The following is a 15,813-nucleotide window of genomic DNA, read 5'->3' on the forward strand; positions in this document are numbered from 1 at the left end:
AGCCAAGACATGAAAGCAACCCTAAATGTCCAATATACAATGGAATATGACTCAGCCATAAAAAAGAGTGAAATCTTACCATGAGCAACAACATGAATGTACCTAAAGGGTTTTGTGCTGAATGAAATAAGTCAGACAGAGAAAGATAAATGCTATATGATTTCACTTATATGTGGAATCTAAAAAACAAAATAAAGGAATAAGCAGAACAGAAACAGACTCATAGAAACAGAGAACATTTTGACTTTGCCAGATGGGGAGGGGTGTTGGGGGATATGTGAAAAGGTGAAGGTATACATGTGCTTTTGGGGAAATTAAAATGCCATTTTCTATTTGACTATGGCTATAGTTAAAGACACTTAGACTACTCAGAAGTCATTTTCATAAAATACAAAAGCATTCTTTTCTATTTGCATAAAACCCAGGGCCATTTTTAACACCTTTCTGAGATCATTGAAAATTCTTATTAATACCTGCTTTGACAGCCCTTTACTCTAGTGGGCCTATGGGCAAATGCTTGCAACTTGTTTGGCAGGGGAGGGAATGAGGATGGGGTGGGTGACAGCCCTCTGCAACCATCTGGATTTGTTGTATCTACCACTGTTTCTGCACAGGTAAGAGGACAGATCAGAAAGCCCATAGTTGTGGAATCAATATTAATAAGTATTTTTCATTGTCCTAGATCTTTCTGTTTATAGATAGGATCCAGGCTGATTAAAGTTTCCCCAGGCCCTATGAGGCAGTGAGGAACTTGGCACCACATCTATAGAAAGCCTAATACATGAAAAGTTGTTACGCCTTTTAAAAATGAATGATTATACATGCTAATTTTTGCTATGTAAATTCTTTATTGGGATTGTAGATTTCTAAGGACTGTACTTAATTTATAAGAGATAATTTCTTTAAATTTACTCCAACATACTTGTGGACAGAAGTTAACAGATTATAGTTGTCAGCTGTGTGCAAACACTTTTGGGTCATTTTGGCCCAGAAAATTTTATCCGAATGCATAAAGGATAATGAACTAGTTAAATGATCTTTTGTCCTGCCAGTTCCTGAAGAACAGCAGTAAAATTTTCCCTTCTTCTTCAAATATAAGCTTTGTAATTTCTGTGATTGAGCTGCATGTACACAAATTTGATTTTGACCTTATTTAATTTCTAAAAGAAAAAACAGTCAGTAAACCAGTTAGTGAATTTAGTTTAAACCACCCAGTGTGGATGCAATAACAACGTGAACTGATTGGCTTTTTGGATGTAACTTCCTCTTAAATTTTAGGAAATAATAGTCATTACTGAAACCAAAATGTACAAGACTTTATAATGGGTGCTGAAAACAGAACAAATATTCTATTGAGTGCTCAATTCGGAGTGAGTTTCATAGTTGGTTTAGCATATTACATAATGTAATTTGACAGTTGTTGGGGATGTCAGCTGTATTTACAATGTTGTCCTTACAAAACAGGGTTACACTTATCTATTTTCTCTCTCACTCTATCAAATGTTAAGAACATAAGAAAAAAAGAGTTTGTTCTGTAAATTAACAGGTGAAGCATGAGACAAGAAGAAAGGAGGGACTTCCTGCACCCTCCAGATGATTCTTAGAGCACAAACTGTCCTTGGTTGTCTAGAAACATAACGATAAATATTGCTGTCCTCCAGGTTCCTTCTTTGGTTCAAAAATTCAGCTCCAGATCATTTAATGTTATCCTAATGGAACAGTTGAAAAAATGAAAAATGTATTGAATTAGTGCCTGCAAGATACTAGACATGATGCAAAGCAGTTTCATAAAAGTTATTTAGTTTCTTTTCATACCTGGCAGATGAAATATACTTCCATCATTTTATGGAAGAGTTAACTGAGACTCAGAAAGGTAAAGAGGTTTTCTCCAAAGCATAGAGCATATATGGAACTGGAGTTGTGGTTGGAAGCCAGGTACTCTTTCTACTAAAGAAATCATTTGGTAGATTTTTGAGATGACAAGAATTTTTAGTTTTATTTAGTTTAACTCCCTCATCCCGTATGTAGGTAAATCAAGACTCAGAATTGCCCAAAGACAAAAGGAAGTTTGTGGCAAAGCAAGAAATAGATTCAAGAGCAGTGCTTCACTTATTGTTCCTTCACTTGTCTGCAGTGACTTCACATCTTAGTTGTATTCTTGCATTACTGATCTTTCCTTCTCATTCTCCTTGGCTTGGCCCTCTTTTCTTCTTTCTTCATACTCCTTCATGACTTTTAATGCCAGCTAACAATTTCTAAATTCATTTTTTTAGTCCATACCTGACTCATGAGTTACAGACTCTTGTATTCAACTTCCCACCTGAGATCTCCATGCCTAATAAACATCTCAAATTCAACCTGTCTAAAACTGACAGATTTTTGTTTTCCTTAGCTAATGCGTTTCTCCCACCACCTTTCCCATCTCAGTTGATGACAACATCATTCTTTCAGTTACTCAGGCCAAAACACCCTGGAGACCTCACCAATGCACAGGAAACCATTTTGGCTCTATCTTTAGAAAATATGCAGAATTCAATCACTTCTTACCACCTCCACTGACACTGCTATCTTCTGAGTCACTAGAGTGAGCTTTTAAAAATATTGAATCAGATCCTGTTATTCTGCCCAGAACTTTGCCATGATTTTCCATTTTCTTCAGAATAAAAAATAAAGACCTTACAATGCAAGGTTTTGTGAGGAGTGATAGGATGACAACATTTTTAAAGTGTCACTCATCACTAAGTTATCTGTCTTCCTCACAAAAATGTAAACTTTGTGAAGACAGGAATCTTTGTCTTATTTTGTTTGCCACCAAATTACTTCAGTGCCCAGCCCGTTGAAGGTGTCTAATTGGTATTTGTCAAATTTGAATATATGCATTCATTAAATATTTCTTGAGCTCATCATATATGCCATACCAGTGCTGGATACAGCAAATCAATGTGGCCCCTGCCTCCAAGAAGCTTTCATGAGCCGATGCCCACTGTCAGGGATACTGACTCACTTGATCTTCTGTGTATTCTGAACATCTGTGTTTTTAAATGATCACAGACAATTTTGATACACACCATTTATTTTGTTTGCCTATACTTCACTATAGAAATATATTTATTCTAAAAAATATACCATGAGGAAATTCAGAAGTAACTTGGTCTCTAAATGTTGTGGGGAGGGGGAGAATCATAAATGGAAAATATTGGGGGGGGGGGAAGGACCAAATAAACACTCTAAAAAGTGTATATTGCACAAACACCTCTTTCATGTTAAATAATGCCAGTTTCCAATAATCTTATCTCTTAGAGCTAATGGTTTAATGGGTCTAGAGACTGTCTCTTTTCCATATCTGGCTCTTTACAGCTGCTTCCACGTCATTTGCCCTAGCATGGCCTGGCAGGAAGATGGAAGAGTCGGGAGGATTAAGTTATTTTCCCAATAACTGAATTGGTAGCTTCACTGGAGCTCAGGTTCCTTATCTTTAAAATGAAGGTTTAGACTAAATTAAACTGAGCTCCCTCTAGCTCTGATATTCCAGGATTCTGATTACACTTTGTACAGCAGTTATAATTGGTAATAGTGATAGAAATAATGCCATTCCTGATACAGTTTTGAAGGAAAAATGAGTCATTCTTCCCATTATAGAAATCTTTAATGTTTCCAGGTGTGGCAAAATGTAGGTTTACAGTTGTGAGTGTGCAAAGCACATTTTATTCTTGTATTATTAACTAATGATTTTATTGCTTTCCATCTGAACAGCTGTAAACCTACTTTTACCCCACCCTATACTGTAAGTAAAGGTTTTGCAATTAAAACATAATTTTAAGTTATTTTCTGTTTCGTTTTTGCTTTTGTTTTGGGAATTTTTGTTTTGGTTTGTTTTGTTTTGCTAATTTCAGTTTGATGAATCAACATGGGTGTATGTTCCATCAAAAAGAAACTGGATTTCTGATTACATTTTAGAACAATCCTGGGGAAGATTCTTTCACAAGTATTCTCATTATTCTCCCTCAGTATGCTTTAAGGCTATGACAGATTCCCATTATTAACATGGCTTACTATGAGAGTGTGGGCTACTGATCAGAAACTCTGGGGAGCAAAAGTGTGTGATGTGGAGGTGAGGAGGATGTGTCTACAACTTGAAAAGGTTCCTAAATGAGTCTGTTATCTACCATTACCACCCCCCACTGCCACTCCCCATTTGAAAGTCATAGTTCTGAAGATTAAACAGATGCACACACACATTAACTAATTCAAAACCATCATTTTATCTGCATTCTAAAATAAAGAACTACTACTTTATTTAGGTGTACATATTCTTCATGCATTGCATTGCATATTACCTGAATTCAGAAGATAATTTATATGTAGTGCATACTGTCCACCATTCTGAACACCATGAAGGAGAGAATAACTGACACATTACATTGAACAGTTCATGCGAATTATTCATCAACAAAGATAGCTCTACTTCAAATAAGTTATTTCTTTGGAATCTAAACAAAAAATATAACCACCATATATAGATAAATTGTGTTATGTTTTAAATAGCGTGCCTTTTGAATACCCATATGCTCTAGTTTTTATTCCAACCAGGAATAAAGAATGTATAGCAAATATTTTTAAGATGTAAATTTCAGTCTTTTGTAAAGTTACTGACAATAACTATCACCAGATTATTGAGTCGTGGAAATATAGACTAATTAAAAGTGTACATGCTAGAGTCAGAGTACCTGGTTTGAAATTACAGCTTTACCAGTTATTAGCTCTGCAGTATTGGGCATTGCCATCGAATCGAGCTGTGCTTGCTCATGACTTAACTTCTATTTTGAGAATATAAGAACATACATCAAGTGTGTTGAGCTTTTTGAAAGTGGGAGTTATATATGTTTGAAGACAGTGTAAAGAGCAGAATTTATAAGGCTAGGAATCATAAGACTAGATGCCTAGTCCCAGCTCAGCCACTTTATAGTCTGATTACTTGGTAAATTATATAATATCTCTGAATCTTAGTTTCCCCATCTCTAGAGTTAATGCCACATCCACTGAGTATGTCTTATCTAGCTAGGATGTAAGTTTCATAAAATCGGAGACTTGTTTTTGCTCACTGCTATATATCCAGCAGCTAGAATAGTCCACAATCAGTTGGTCTACAGTCAGTTGGAAGTCAATGCCTATAATAATCCAGAAAATAGAGTTTGTGTTTAGTGGGGCGTGGGAATATGAAATGAGACCAAGACGTGCATAATAAAGAAAGGGGAATAGAATTAAAGTGCAGATGAGCACACACAGACATACATAGATATTTGCACATATATACCTGCATGTGTGATGGGGAAGAGGACAAGTTGAAAAGGACAGTGGAGAAGCGGCAGTAATGAAAGAAAAGAGTAAAAAGATGTAGATGTAGCTATTCCTTCTAATATCATCCTTTAATTTTTCAGTACACATATTAATAAGAGGGTGAGAACTGGGAGTTATGTTGTAATAGAAAGTTAGAGGAGAAGAATTTGTTAAAACAAAACCAAAAATAGCCCTAGGTCTCCTAGGACTAATACTTTCTTTATTTTATCACTTGCCTAATACATAATGTCTTCTGTTACTTTGGGTGTTTTTTGTTGTTTTGTTTTAAGGCTGAAGGTCAAGTCAACTCATTGTAAAATCTTCATAATTTAGGAAGTAGAAAATGCTTATAAAGCAATATAAATCATTTTTATACTGTTGCACAATAGCAGAATTATGTTAAAAATTCACCCACTAATAAATACATGGAAAACGGTTTCCTGTGCTGTGAAAGGAAGTGTGGGTTTTTATAATCATTTTTAGATTTCTTTTTTTATCATCTCTTTTCAAAATGTGCATACTGATATCTTTATATTCTGCTTTTTATATTTAATTTACAAGTTTAAATTTGTATGTCTCTAAGACAGAACTTTGTAAAGTGGGATTCAGTAGACGGGGAACCTTCTGACGCTGCTGGAAAAGTTCTATATGTCATACATGTTTTTCCAGGGGGTGAGGGGTCTTTGTTCTTGAAGAGAGTTCATGACCAAAACAGGGGCCTGAAAGCATAATTTCATTCACCCAAATAATTCTTTTCTCTAAGCCTACTGAAATGGGGACTGAAATGTGTAGTTAAAAGTATTTGAAGGTTATCACCACATATTTTTTGTTCATATAATGACCTATCATCTTTTTAAGAAAACTTTCTGAAATCCAAAGAGAAATAGCATGAGTCTTGGGATGTGTGTTTGATCCACGGTATGTGTGTGCAGGTTCGATTCCCATCGCACTTCAGTTCAGACCTGAAGGACCTTCTACGGAACCTGCTGCAGGTGGATTTGACGAAACGGTTTGGGAATCTGAAGAATGGTGTGAGTGACATCAAGACTCACAAGTGGTTTGCCACAACAGATTGGATTGCTATTTACCAGAGGAAGGTGAGCCTTTCCCTTCTTCAATTGAAAAGCTTTTTTAAAGCTGATGTTTAAGTTATATGTAATAGAAATATTTTCCCCCTTTTCATTGAATTTATTGGGGTGACACTGTTAATAAAATTATACATGTTTCAGATGCACAATTCCACAACACATCTTCTGTACACTGTATTGTTTGTTCACCACCCCAAGTCAAGTCTCTGTTAATCACCATTTATCCCCCCTGCTACTATGAATGTATTTGCTTTCCCATTATAGTAGACTAGAGGCCCGGTGCACAGATTCGTGCACCAGTGGGGTCCTTTGGCCTGGCCTGTGGGGATCGGGCTGAAACTGGCTCTCTGACATCCCCCGAGGGGTCCCGGATTGCGAGAGGGCAGTTCTTGGGTGACACACCCCGGAATTGGCTTCCCTTCTCTCTGGTTCCAGGTGCATCACCTGAGAACTGTAGCTGCCAAGTCACCACAGCTCAGCAGCTCCTGCGTTGAGCGTCTGCCCCCTGGTGGTCATTGCATGTCATAGCTACTGGTTGGATGGTCAGATGGTCGCTTAGGCTTTTATATATATATAGATAGATAGATTGTAGGGGAAATATATGATTTCTATGTTTTTATTGTAATTGGCCACCTTGCTAAATTCTGTTATTGATTTCCATAACTTTTTCAGTGATGCAGTGACTTTATTGACAGGTGCAGAGGTATCATTTGCCTCTTCCTTTTCAATATTTATACTTTTATTTCCATTTTGTTATATATGCTAAAATATCTGGAATAATATTTTAAAGCAGTAGTTCTGTTAAGCTACATGTCTTGTTCCTCTTTAAAATGGAGTGCCTTTCCTCTTTTACAAACATCAAATACAAGATTAGCTATTGGTCTTGCATAAGTATTCTTGATCAAGTTAAGGGTATATCCTTGATTCCTACCTAGTATACTGTATTTTATCTTTGACATATTACTATGATGAAGTGTATTGGAGAGATAGCCTCATGTTCCTGAAGTGAACACCATTTAATCATGGGGTATTATTTCAATATTTGCCTGAAATCAATATGCTAAAATTTTATTTAGGGTTTTTACTTCCATAGTCATAACTTTTATTGACCTATAGCTTTTATTTTTCTGGAGTTGAGCTTATGTAAATTCATAAAATGAGTTTAGAAATTTTCTGTTTGTTATTCTTTAGGAAACTTAAGGAACATAGAAATTATCTTGTATTTATTCCTTGGAAGTTTTAACAAACTAATTCTTTGGATATTGGTGTCACCAATTTTTTGCCTCTTCTTGAGTCAGTTTTAGAAATGTATATTTTTAAATAAAATTAATCATGTTCCTTTGTAATTATCACTGTTTGTATTATCTTTATTGTTATATTTATTGTTAATGCTACATATAGATATATTTATTAAATTTGCTTGAGGTTTGTCCATTTTATTCTTATTTTAAAGATTATGACATATTTTTAATCTTTTCATATTTATAGTTAGGTATAAAAATTTCCGCTGTTAGCAAACATTTGCTAATCTATGCATATCACTATTGTATTTTTAACAATTATTTTTAAAACTAAAGGCCCAGTGCACAAAATTGGTGCATGGAGGTGGGGTTCCCTCAGCCCAGCCTGCACCCTCTCCAATTGGGGATCCCTTTCGCAATCTGGGACCGCTGGCTTCTAACTGCTCACCTGCCTGCCTGCCTGATTGCCCCTAACTGCCTCTGCCTGCCTGCCTGATCACCCCTAACTACACTCCCCTGCTGGCCTGGTTGCCCCTAACTGCCTCTGCCTGCCTGCCTGATCACCCCTAACTGTCCTCCCCTGCTGGCCTGGTTTCCCCCAACTGCCCTCCCCTGCTGGCCTGATCTTGCCCCCATCTGCCCTCCCCTGCCGGCTTGATCTTGCCCCCAACTGCCGTCCCCTGCTGGCCTGATCTCGCCCCCAACTACCCTCTGCTGGCCAACTTGGTTCTGATTGGTTGGTTTCTATGCCAGTCAGTGTCAAAAGCTCTGCCTCCTAGGCAGCCATTGGCTCCCCACAGCACCCAGATTTGGTTCTGATTGGTCAGTGTCTATGCCAGTCAAAGTCAGAAGCTCCGCCTCCTAGGCAGCCATTGGTTCTTCACAGCACCCACATTTGGTTCTGATTGGTCAGTTCCTATGCCAGTCAGCATCTCTGGGCCTATCAACAGGGCCTGATCAGAAAGACAGGGCTGATCAGCAGCCCCGGTGGAGGCCTGGAGAGAAATGGAGGTGCAGCTGCTGGCCAGACTGGGAGAGAAAGAGAGAGACAAGTGCTGATCAAAGGCTGCCACAGAGGCAATGGATCAGTCCCTGCTTCTCCCTTCAGGCCTCTCTCTGGCCCTGATTCGCAGCCCCCTCAGCAGTCAGTGCTGGGGCACCAGGCCTGCAGCGGAAGCAGTCAGCGCTGGTTGCCAAGGTTGGTTGAGCCTCGGTTGTTACTGGTCATTACGACCCAGGATTTTTATATATTAGGATTAGGATGGTATAGAACTGAACTGCTACTGCTCATTTAGAGTTTATGTGTTTTCCAAAGGGCGTGCCTTATCCCAGGTAGTACATAGCTTATCTGCCAAAAAGTAATACACTAGCCCTAGCTGTTTTGGCTCAATGGATAAAGCGTTAGCTTGTGGACTGAAGGGTCCCAGGTTCGATTCCAATCAAGGGCACATGCCTGGGTTGTGGGTTCGATCTCCAGTAGGGGGCGTTCAGGAGGCAGCCAATCAATGATTCTCTCTCATTGATGTTTCTATCTCTCCCTCTTCCTTCCTATCTGAAATCAATAAAAATATGTGTGTGTTTTTTAAAAAAGTAATACACTGGAACAAACCAGGTTATAGTACTGGGCAAATGGATTGACAGCAAATCTTGATTATTAAAAAAAATGGACTTGGGGATCCCAGGATAGTTTACAAATAAAAATAATTCAGTACTTTAACATAGCTATTTGTTTTAATATTTTCTCAATTGTAACTATGTACAGCAGTGCAAAAATAATAGTTAATTTGAATAGTATTATAATATTTTTTTACTCTCTGACCAAGTGTTCATGAACAATGAAATAGCTAAAGGAATCTAGCAGAAAGACTAGTAACAAGGAAGTAGTTTGGAAACTCTAACTGTACAATCATTTTCTAGAAATGATTGTATCAATAGGTGTGATCCCAAATTGCTTCCTGACCAGACGTGAGGCGACTGTCTCCTTAGCTCCTCCTATGCCTGGTGCAAATAGCATCCATTCCCCAAAGCAGGACATGCACGGCAACCAGCTGGCAAGCAAAAAGATATTAGACTTTCCAGTCCTACTAATTTTCACCTTATTTAAAATGTCTTATTTGTATGTATGTCTTATAATAGTAGAGTCATGCATGTAAATAATTTATAAATAAATAAATATACATATATTTGTGGCATATACTCTATGTTTTATTAAAAGATAAATCAAAATACTTTGGAGACCACAGGTGTTGCTGTTAGAAAGGACTCTGGGCTAGTGGTAGAGAATCATGAATTTGAGACTTCTTTAGCCCCTTATTAGTCATGTGAATTTGGTCAAATTTCTGTTTCATAATCTGTCTCATGGTAATAAGGATACCTGCCCTGCTTCTGTCTCAGTGTTGTATTGAGGAAGAAATGATATAACCATATGTATGATTATTTGTAAACACTATAAATGCTGTGTATATTGTATTTTCAGCTCAGCAATTAAAATTTTTTCCTCAAACATATTCAGTATACCACATAATCTTTATAAAGACCACATTTTAAATAATGGAAAGACAGTTTTAGGGTCCAAAGAGAAAAATGTTCAGAATTTAACAATTCTGTAATTTTAAAAGAAATTTGCTTTTCCCAACTTTCAGAAAGTTTTGATAGCCAGATAGTTTAAACAAAATAAAGTTGGCGACTTAAAAAGGAAGGAGATTAAAAGTAAGTCTAAGAGTTAACCTGTAACCTCAGGAGAAAGAACTTAAGGAAAAGAGGGTGGAAAATAAAGTCTTTAGAAATAAGAAGCTGATAAAAGAAAAATGAGAGTTCTATAACCTTCAGTGCCAGCACTTTATGCCAACAGTTGATTATCTTAGAAGTCTCTAAAAGTGTGTGTTGGCCTGTACTATTCCTTGAATGAAAACGTTGAGATTAATAGCAAACCTACTGTTTGCTGCTTTTTCTAATGCTGTTATCATTTAGGGACTTACAGGCATTTAAAGATGCCATCATGTATTAAATGGGAATTTATTTCCTTAGTGTTTGGAAACTGGCAAGCATTTGTTTTTTCTGTTATTCCAAAATGTGTGTGTTTTTTTCCATACCAACAAGCAGTTAACTCAGTTCTTACACTATCAACCTGGAGATAGCATCAGATCCATAGGTAAGGGCTCAGTGCAAGAAAACCTCCTCCCACCCTTCCCCACCCCCATTTCAGCCCCAAGTCCAGTTCATCACCAGTGCTCTGACTAACCAGCTCTTGGGGATTGATTCATTTGCTAGAGCAGCTCACAAAACTGAGAAACTTTACTTACAACATTTCCAGTTTATTACAAAAGGCTGTGACTCAGGAACCACCAGATGGAAAAGGTACACAGCGGGCAAGGTACATGGGAAGGGCTCGGAGCTCCTACTCCCTCCCAGCATGCCACTGTCCCCAAATCCCCATGTGTTCAACAGCCCGGAAGTTCTCCAACCCTGTCCTTTGGGGATTTATGGAGGCTTCATTTCCTAGGTATGATTGATTAAATCATGGGCCTTTGGTGATTGAGCTCAATCTTCACCCCCTCCCCCTCCCCTGGTGGTCTGAAGGTTCCAGTCCCCTAATCCAGCGATTTTCAAACTTTTTCATCTCATGGCATACATAAACTAATTACTAAAATTCTGGGACACACCCAAAAATATTGTGTGCTGATATGACCAAAAAAATTAGGTATAATTTTGATTGATTTACAAAAAAAATAGTAGTTACCTACCCTTTTTACTCCAAAGTGACTTTAAAAAAAATCAGGTGCCTATACTTGTATATAAGGATTTCTGGTACCAATAATTAACCAATCAGATGCAACCTTATTATGTGATGTGACCAATAAGATGCAACTCTATTATATGACCTATATATTTATGGTTCAAGACAGGCATTCACACCTGACAGCTAGTGTGTTGGCTGTTGTCATTTTTTATTTGACCATCTAACAGAAAAGAGGTCAGTGCCCCTGATTAAATAGTCAGGTATTGCATGTTTTAAAAATTCATGTGGCTCCCTGGTTGAAAATTGCCGCTCTAATCACTTGGGTGGTTCCCTTGTCAACCAGCCCCACCGTTAGGTAACCCTGGGACTTTCCTAGAGTCACCTCATTAATGTAACAAAAGACGCCTTCGCTGCTCTTTGTACTTTGGAATTCCCAAGGGTTTTAGGAACTCTGTCACAAATCAAGATGAAGACCAAATATATTTCTTAATATAAATTACCATATCACCCTGACTTTTCTCTCTATCTCAATTGTAGGTTGAAGCTCCATTCATACCAAAGTTCAGAGGCTCTGGAGATACCAGCAACTTTGATGACTATGAAGAAGAAGATATCCGTGTCTCTATAACAGAAAAATGTGGAAAAGAATTTAGTGAATTTTAAAGATGAGCAACGAGACGACAGCAGAGCTCACGCTCAGTCTTTGCACTCTGTTGGGAGAAAAGGTGGAGCTGAGACCGTCCTTGTTGAAGCAGTTACCTAGTTCCTTCATTCCAGCGACTGAGTGAGGTCTTTATTGCCATCATCCGTGTGTGCACTCCGCGTCCTCCTATGTAACCAGGCACCGCTAAGCAAGCATTGTCTGTGCCATAACACAGAACTAGACACTTGCCTGCTTCTCTTTGGTTTGTCTTTCTCCTCTCCCCTTACACCCATTGTTCCTTTTTCCTTTTCATTCGTTCTTCTCCAAACAGTGCTCCATTTTATTTTGTCGGTGTTTCAAATGGGCAGTGTTATGGCTATGTGATTTTTGAAGGGAAGGATAAGTGTTGCTTTTAGTAGTTCTTGTCAATATTTTTGTTGGTCAATGGCTCGAGCATATACTGTCCAATAATTATTTTACTTTGAGTAGCTCAGACTCAGTTTTGCCAGAACTCTTGACAATTTTTGAAGACAGAATGTTTTGTCACCAAGGAAATGTATACAAATTAAAACAGTAACTTTCTTGAAATGCACTGTTCCGGCAATAAATGTGGATAGACTATTATAGAGTAGCTAGACCCAGAAATATGGAATCCTAGATCAAAGGTTCTATTTCCTCTCACCTCTTTTTACATATCATCCTCCCCTTAAGTGTCCAGCCTGTGCAGTGTGACAAACATCTCATTCACAGGCAAAACCAATGATATGGATTATCAACACCCAGATTCTCTCCCTTGGTATCAGCATTTCTGTAGTATTAGAGAGAGTTCTAGGACTTCTAAACCTTGACTCTTCCATAAGGGTTTTAGCCAGTATTTTAATAGAACATGACTAAGGAAAGTGACAGAATTTTAAGTTTCTCAAATAAGTCCTCATTGTAAACTTTTTAAAGGAAAAGAAATGAACTAAAAAGAACATTAATGTGGACAAATACTTTGCTAAATCAAACAAATGGCTTAATTTTTGTAAACACAATAGACACACTTATTTAAATGAGGTTTTTCATTTGTTTTTGCTTTACTGTGTTTTGTCACAGCTGAGAAAAAAGGAAGTTGTTCAGGGTATTATTCTGGTGTACTCTATTTGTCAGCCTGAGGTAGAAGCACTGTGGCCACTCTGGCTTTTATCCTCTGCTTCATCAAGGAGGAAAGGGTCAAACTTTATAAAATGGCCACAATTGTATTTTAATTTTGAGGTGTGATATTTTCAGATATGTAATAATTTCCAGCCTCTTTTCTTTCAGTAAACAGAATGTGTGATCATGGAGATACAATTTTAGCATTGGAGTTTAGTTTCTTTATATACTCTTTTGCCAACCGACTTAACAATATTGTGATCATGTGTACATTTCAAGCACTTTTGCACATTTAGTTTAGTGTTTGTTGAGAATTCATGGCTTAACTCCGTTTCTTAAGTAGTTTTTTCGTTTGCTTTTAAAATTTCCCATCTGGTTTTCTCTCTGTCAGTGACCTATCATAAAACAACACACTCAAATAGCTGAAAATAAACTGTGCTCATTTTTTATGATCAATTTACGTGCATATTGGAGTTGTTTTTAGTCAAACTGATCGTAATGTATATAAGCATTCTATTTGCTTCATTATCGGTGCAGGTAGGTCACTGACTCTGCTTCTTTTCATCTCTGCCACCCCCTTGTGAGACCTTTGTAGACATAGGGAAAGCCTGTCTGAGGTGTTCTCTGGCTCAATCTGTACATCTTTTGGTTGTCAAGTGTTTCTGCATGGTTATGTCATTTACAGGCTGATACTGATTTCAGCTTTATGTCCACCTATATTTAAAATGTGCAAGAAAACTATGAACTACTTTGCTGTAGCAAGTTTGCTGTAACAAAAATATATCATCATGTTAATAAACTTATAAAACATCATTTGTATAAAATATTTTAATTAGTGTTTTTGTATTTCATTTAGGCCCAAGAACATGCTGATCATTGTATTCTGTATGGATGCTACAAATTCTATGGTAGCTTTGTTGTATATTATTGTAAAATTATTTTAATAAATCATGGGGATGACAATTTGATTATTACATTTTAGTTTTCAAAAAATTCAAAAAAATTCTATGAATTCTAAAAATATTTTTTTTAATGAAATTGCTATTGTCCAGCACAACTTGCTGTAGAATCTATGTGGGTAGTTGACCCATAGGCAATAAATTATTGGTTTGAGAGCTATTTAGCCATTACATTTTACTCTCTATTTAAAGGACATGAGCAAACTTTTAAATATATCAAGGGAGTCTTTCTAACCGATCAAGTACACTGAATTAGAATATCTTACAATTATATAAAATTCTCAGTTTCTGCCACAATTTAGCCAAGAACAATATAAAAACTTGAATAAGAAATAAGTGGCATGAATCAGTATTTAACCTCAAATTACATTATTTGAAACAAAAGAAATTATGCATTAATTCGGTAAAGAATAAGGAGATGGCATGTGAGCCCTAGACTGGAAGTCATGACATCTGAGTTTCAGGCCTGGTCTGGTCAGCATGACCTTGGCCTCAGTCCTCCTACCTGTAAAATGTAAGAGTTCCATTAGGCAGTTTCTAAGGTCCCTTCTAACTTTCACAGGTGATAGGATTCGTTCTATGACATTTTGAAAGGATAACATGGTTTGACATTAATCTGGTTAAGGTGATCTTTTAGGGCGTCTTTCTTCTTATCTCTTACAACTTTGAATATCATGAGAACCTCGTGTCTATTCGGATTCCCTCCTTCACTGATGCTAAATATCCAATTGATATCAAACTGTCAACCTACACAAAAAAAGATATTGTGGCTTGTGGGTATCACTATCATGTTTTTGATATGTTCATGTATTGATTGCCCATTGGCCTGAAATACTCATTATAAGCTTGAAGAAAAAATCCTTTTCCTTTCCCACCGATTGTTTTTTTCTGCTTAGTGTAAGAATCAAATGAAATAATGTACGTGAAAGCACCTTGTAACCTGTAACCTATCAATGTAAAATGTTAAGGTGTATTGTTATTTCATCACTTATTTCTTTGTTTCGAATGGAATTTCCTATGCACTACTGTAGCTAGGAAATGCTGAAAACAACTGTGTTTTTTAATTAATCAGTAACTGTAAAATTAAAGTATCTTCAAAGGATAAAATAATTTACTGAGTATTGAATTCTGTTTGTTGCCCTTCTCTCCTGATTTGCTTTCTGTGGATACTACAGATGCTTACAGATTCCTAATTTGTATGTGTTTGGGTTGGCCTTTGGGTGGTGGGAACAGTAACGGGGGAGGAATGGCCACCAGTCTACTCCAACTGCGTGTTTACTAAGAAACTACTAGATTCATTACATCACTTCTAAACAGTGTTTCTACTTCTTCCCCGTGCTATTTGTCCAAATTACTTTTAACCTAAATATGAAAATATGTATCTTTAAAGGCTTGTCACTACAAGATCTCTCATCCTTTTATAACAATGAATTGTGATTTTACACATTTTTCCCCAGAAGTGCTTTTGAGCTTCATATTCCCTCTTCCAGTTTTAGCCAGGTGGGTTAGTGTGTGTTTCTATAATTGTCCTTGACCTCAAGAAATAATTTTTTATTGCCACACACATTTATAAATATTGATGCACTTTAAAGCATGGTGCTTATTATTTTATACCAGTGTTTACTTCATTATATCATTGTTAGAGCTTAATATAAATTTGTTTGCTCATTTC

General features: G+C 37.0%; 1 protein-coding gene across 11 annotated transcripts in view; it reads left to right on the forward strand.

The window, feature by feature from the left end:
* The window catches only part of PRKACB (protein kinase cAMP-activated catalytic subunit beta), a 125,493-nt gene extending 110,242 nt beyond the window's left edge, over positions 1-15,251 (forward strand). For all 11 annotated transcript variants that reach the window (XM_080656905.1, XM_080656902.1, XM_080656899.1 and 8 more), the window contains 2 exons: positions 6,270-6,434; positions 11,943-15,251. In XM_080656905.1, coding sequence (XP_080513031.1) covers positions 6,270-6,434; positions 11,943-12,068 — 291 coding nt within the window. In that variant the 3' untranslated portion in view covers positions 12,069-15,251. The remainder of the gene's footprint in view (positions 1-6,269; positions 6,435-11,942) is intronic.
* Positions 15,252-15,813: the final 562 nt, after the last annotated feature.

This window comes from Plecotus auritus (genome assembly GCF_963455305.1).
Source record: "Plecotus auritus genome assembly, chromosome: 2".
NCBI classification, from domain to species: domain Eukaryota; kingdom Metazoa; phylum Chordata; class Mammalia; order Chiroptera; family Vespertilionidae; genus Plecotus; species Plecotus auritus.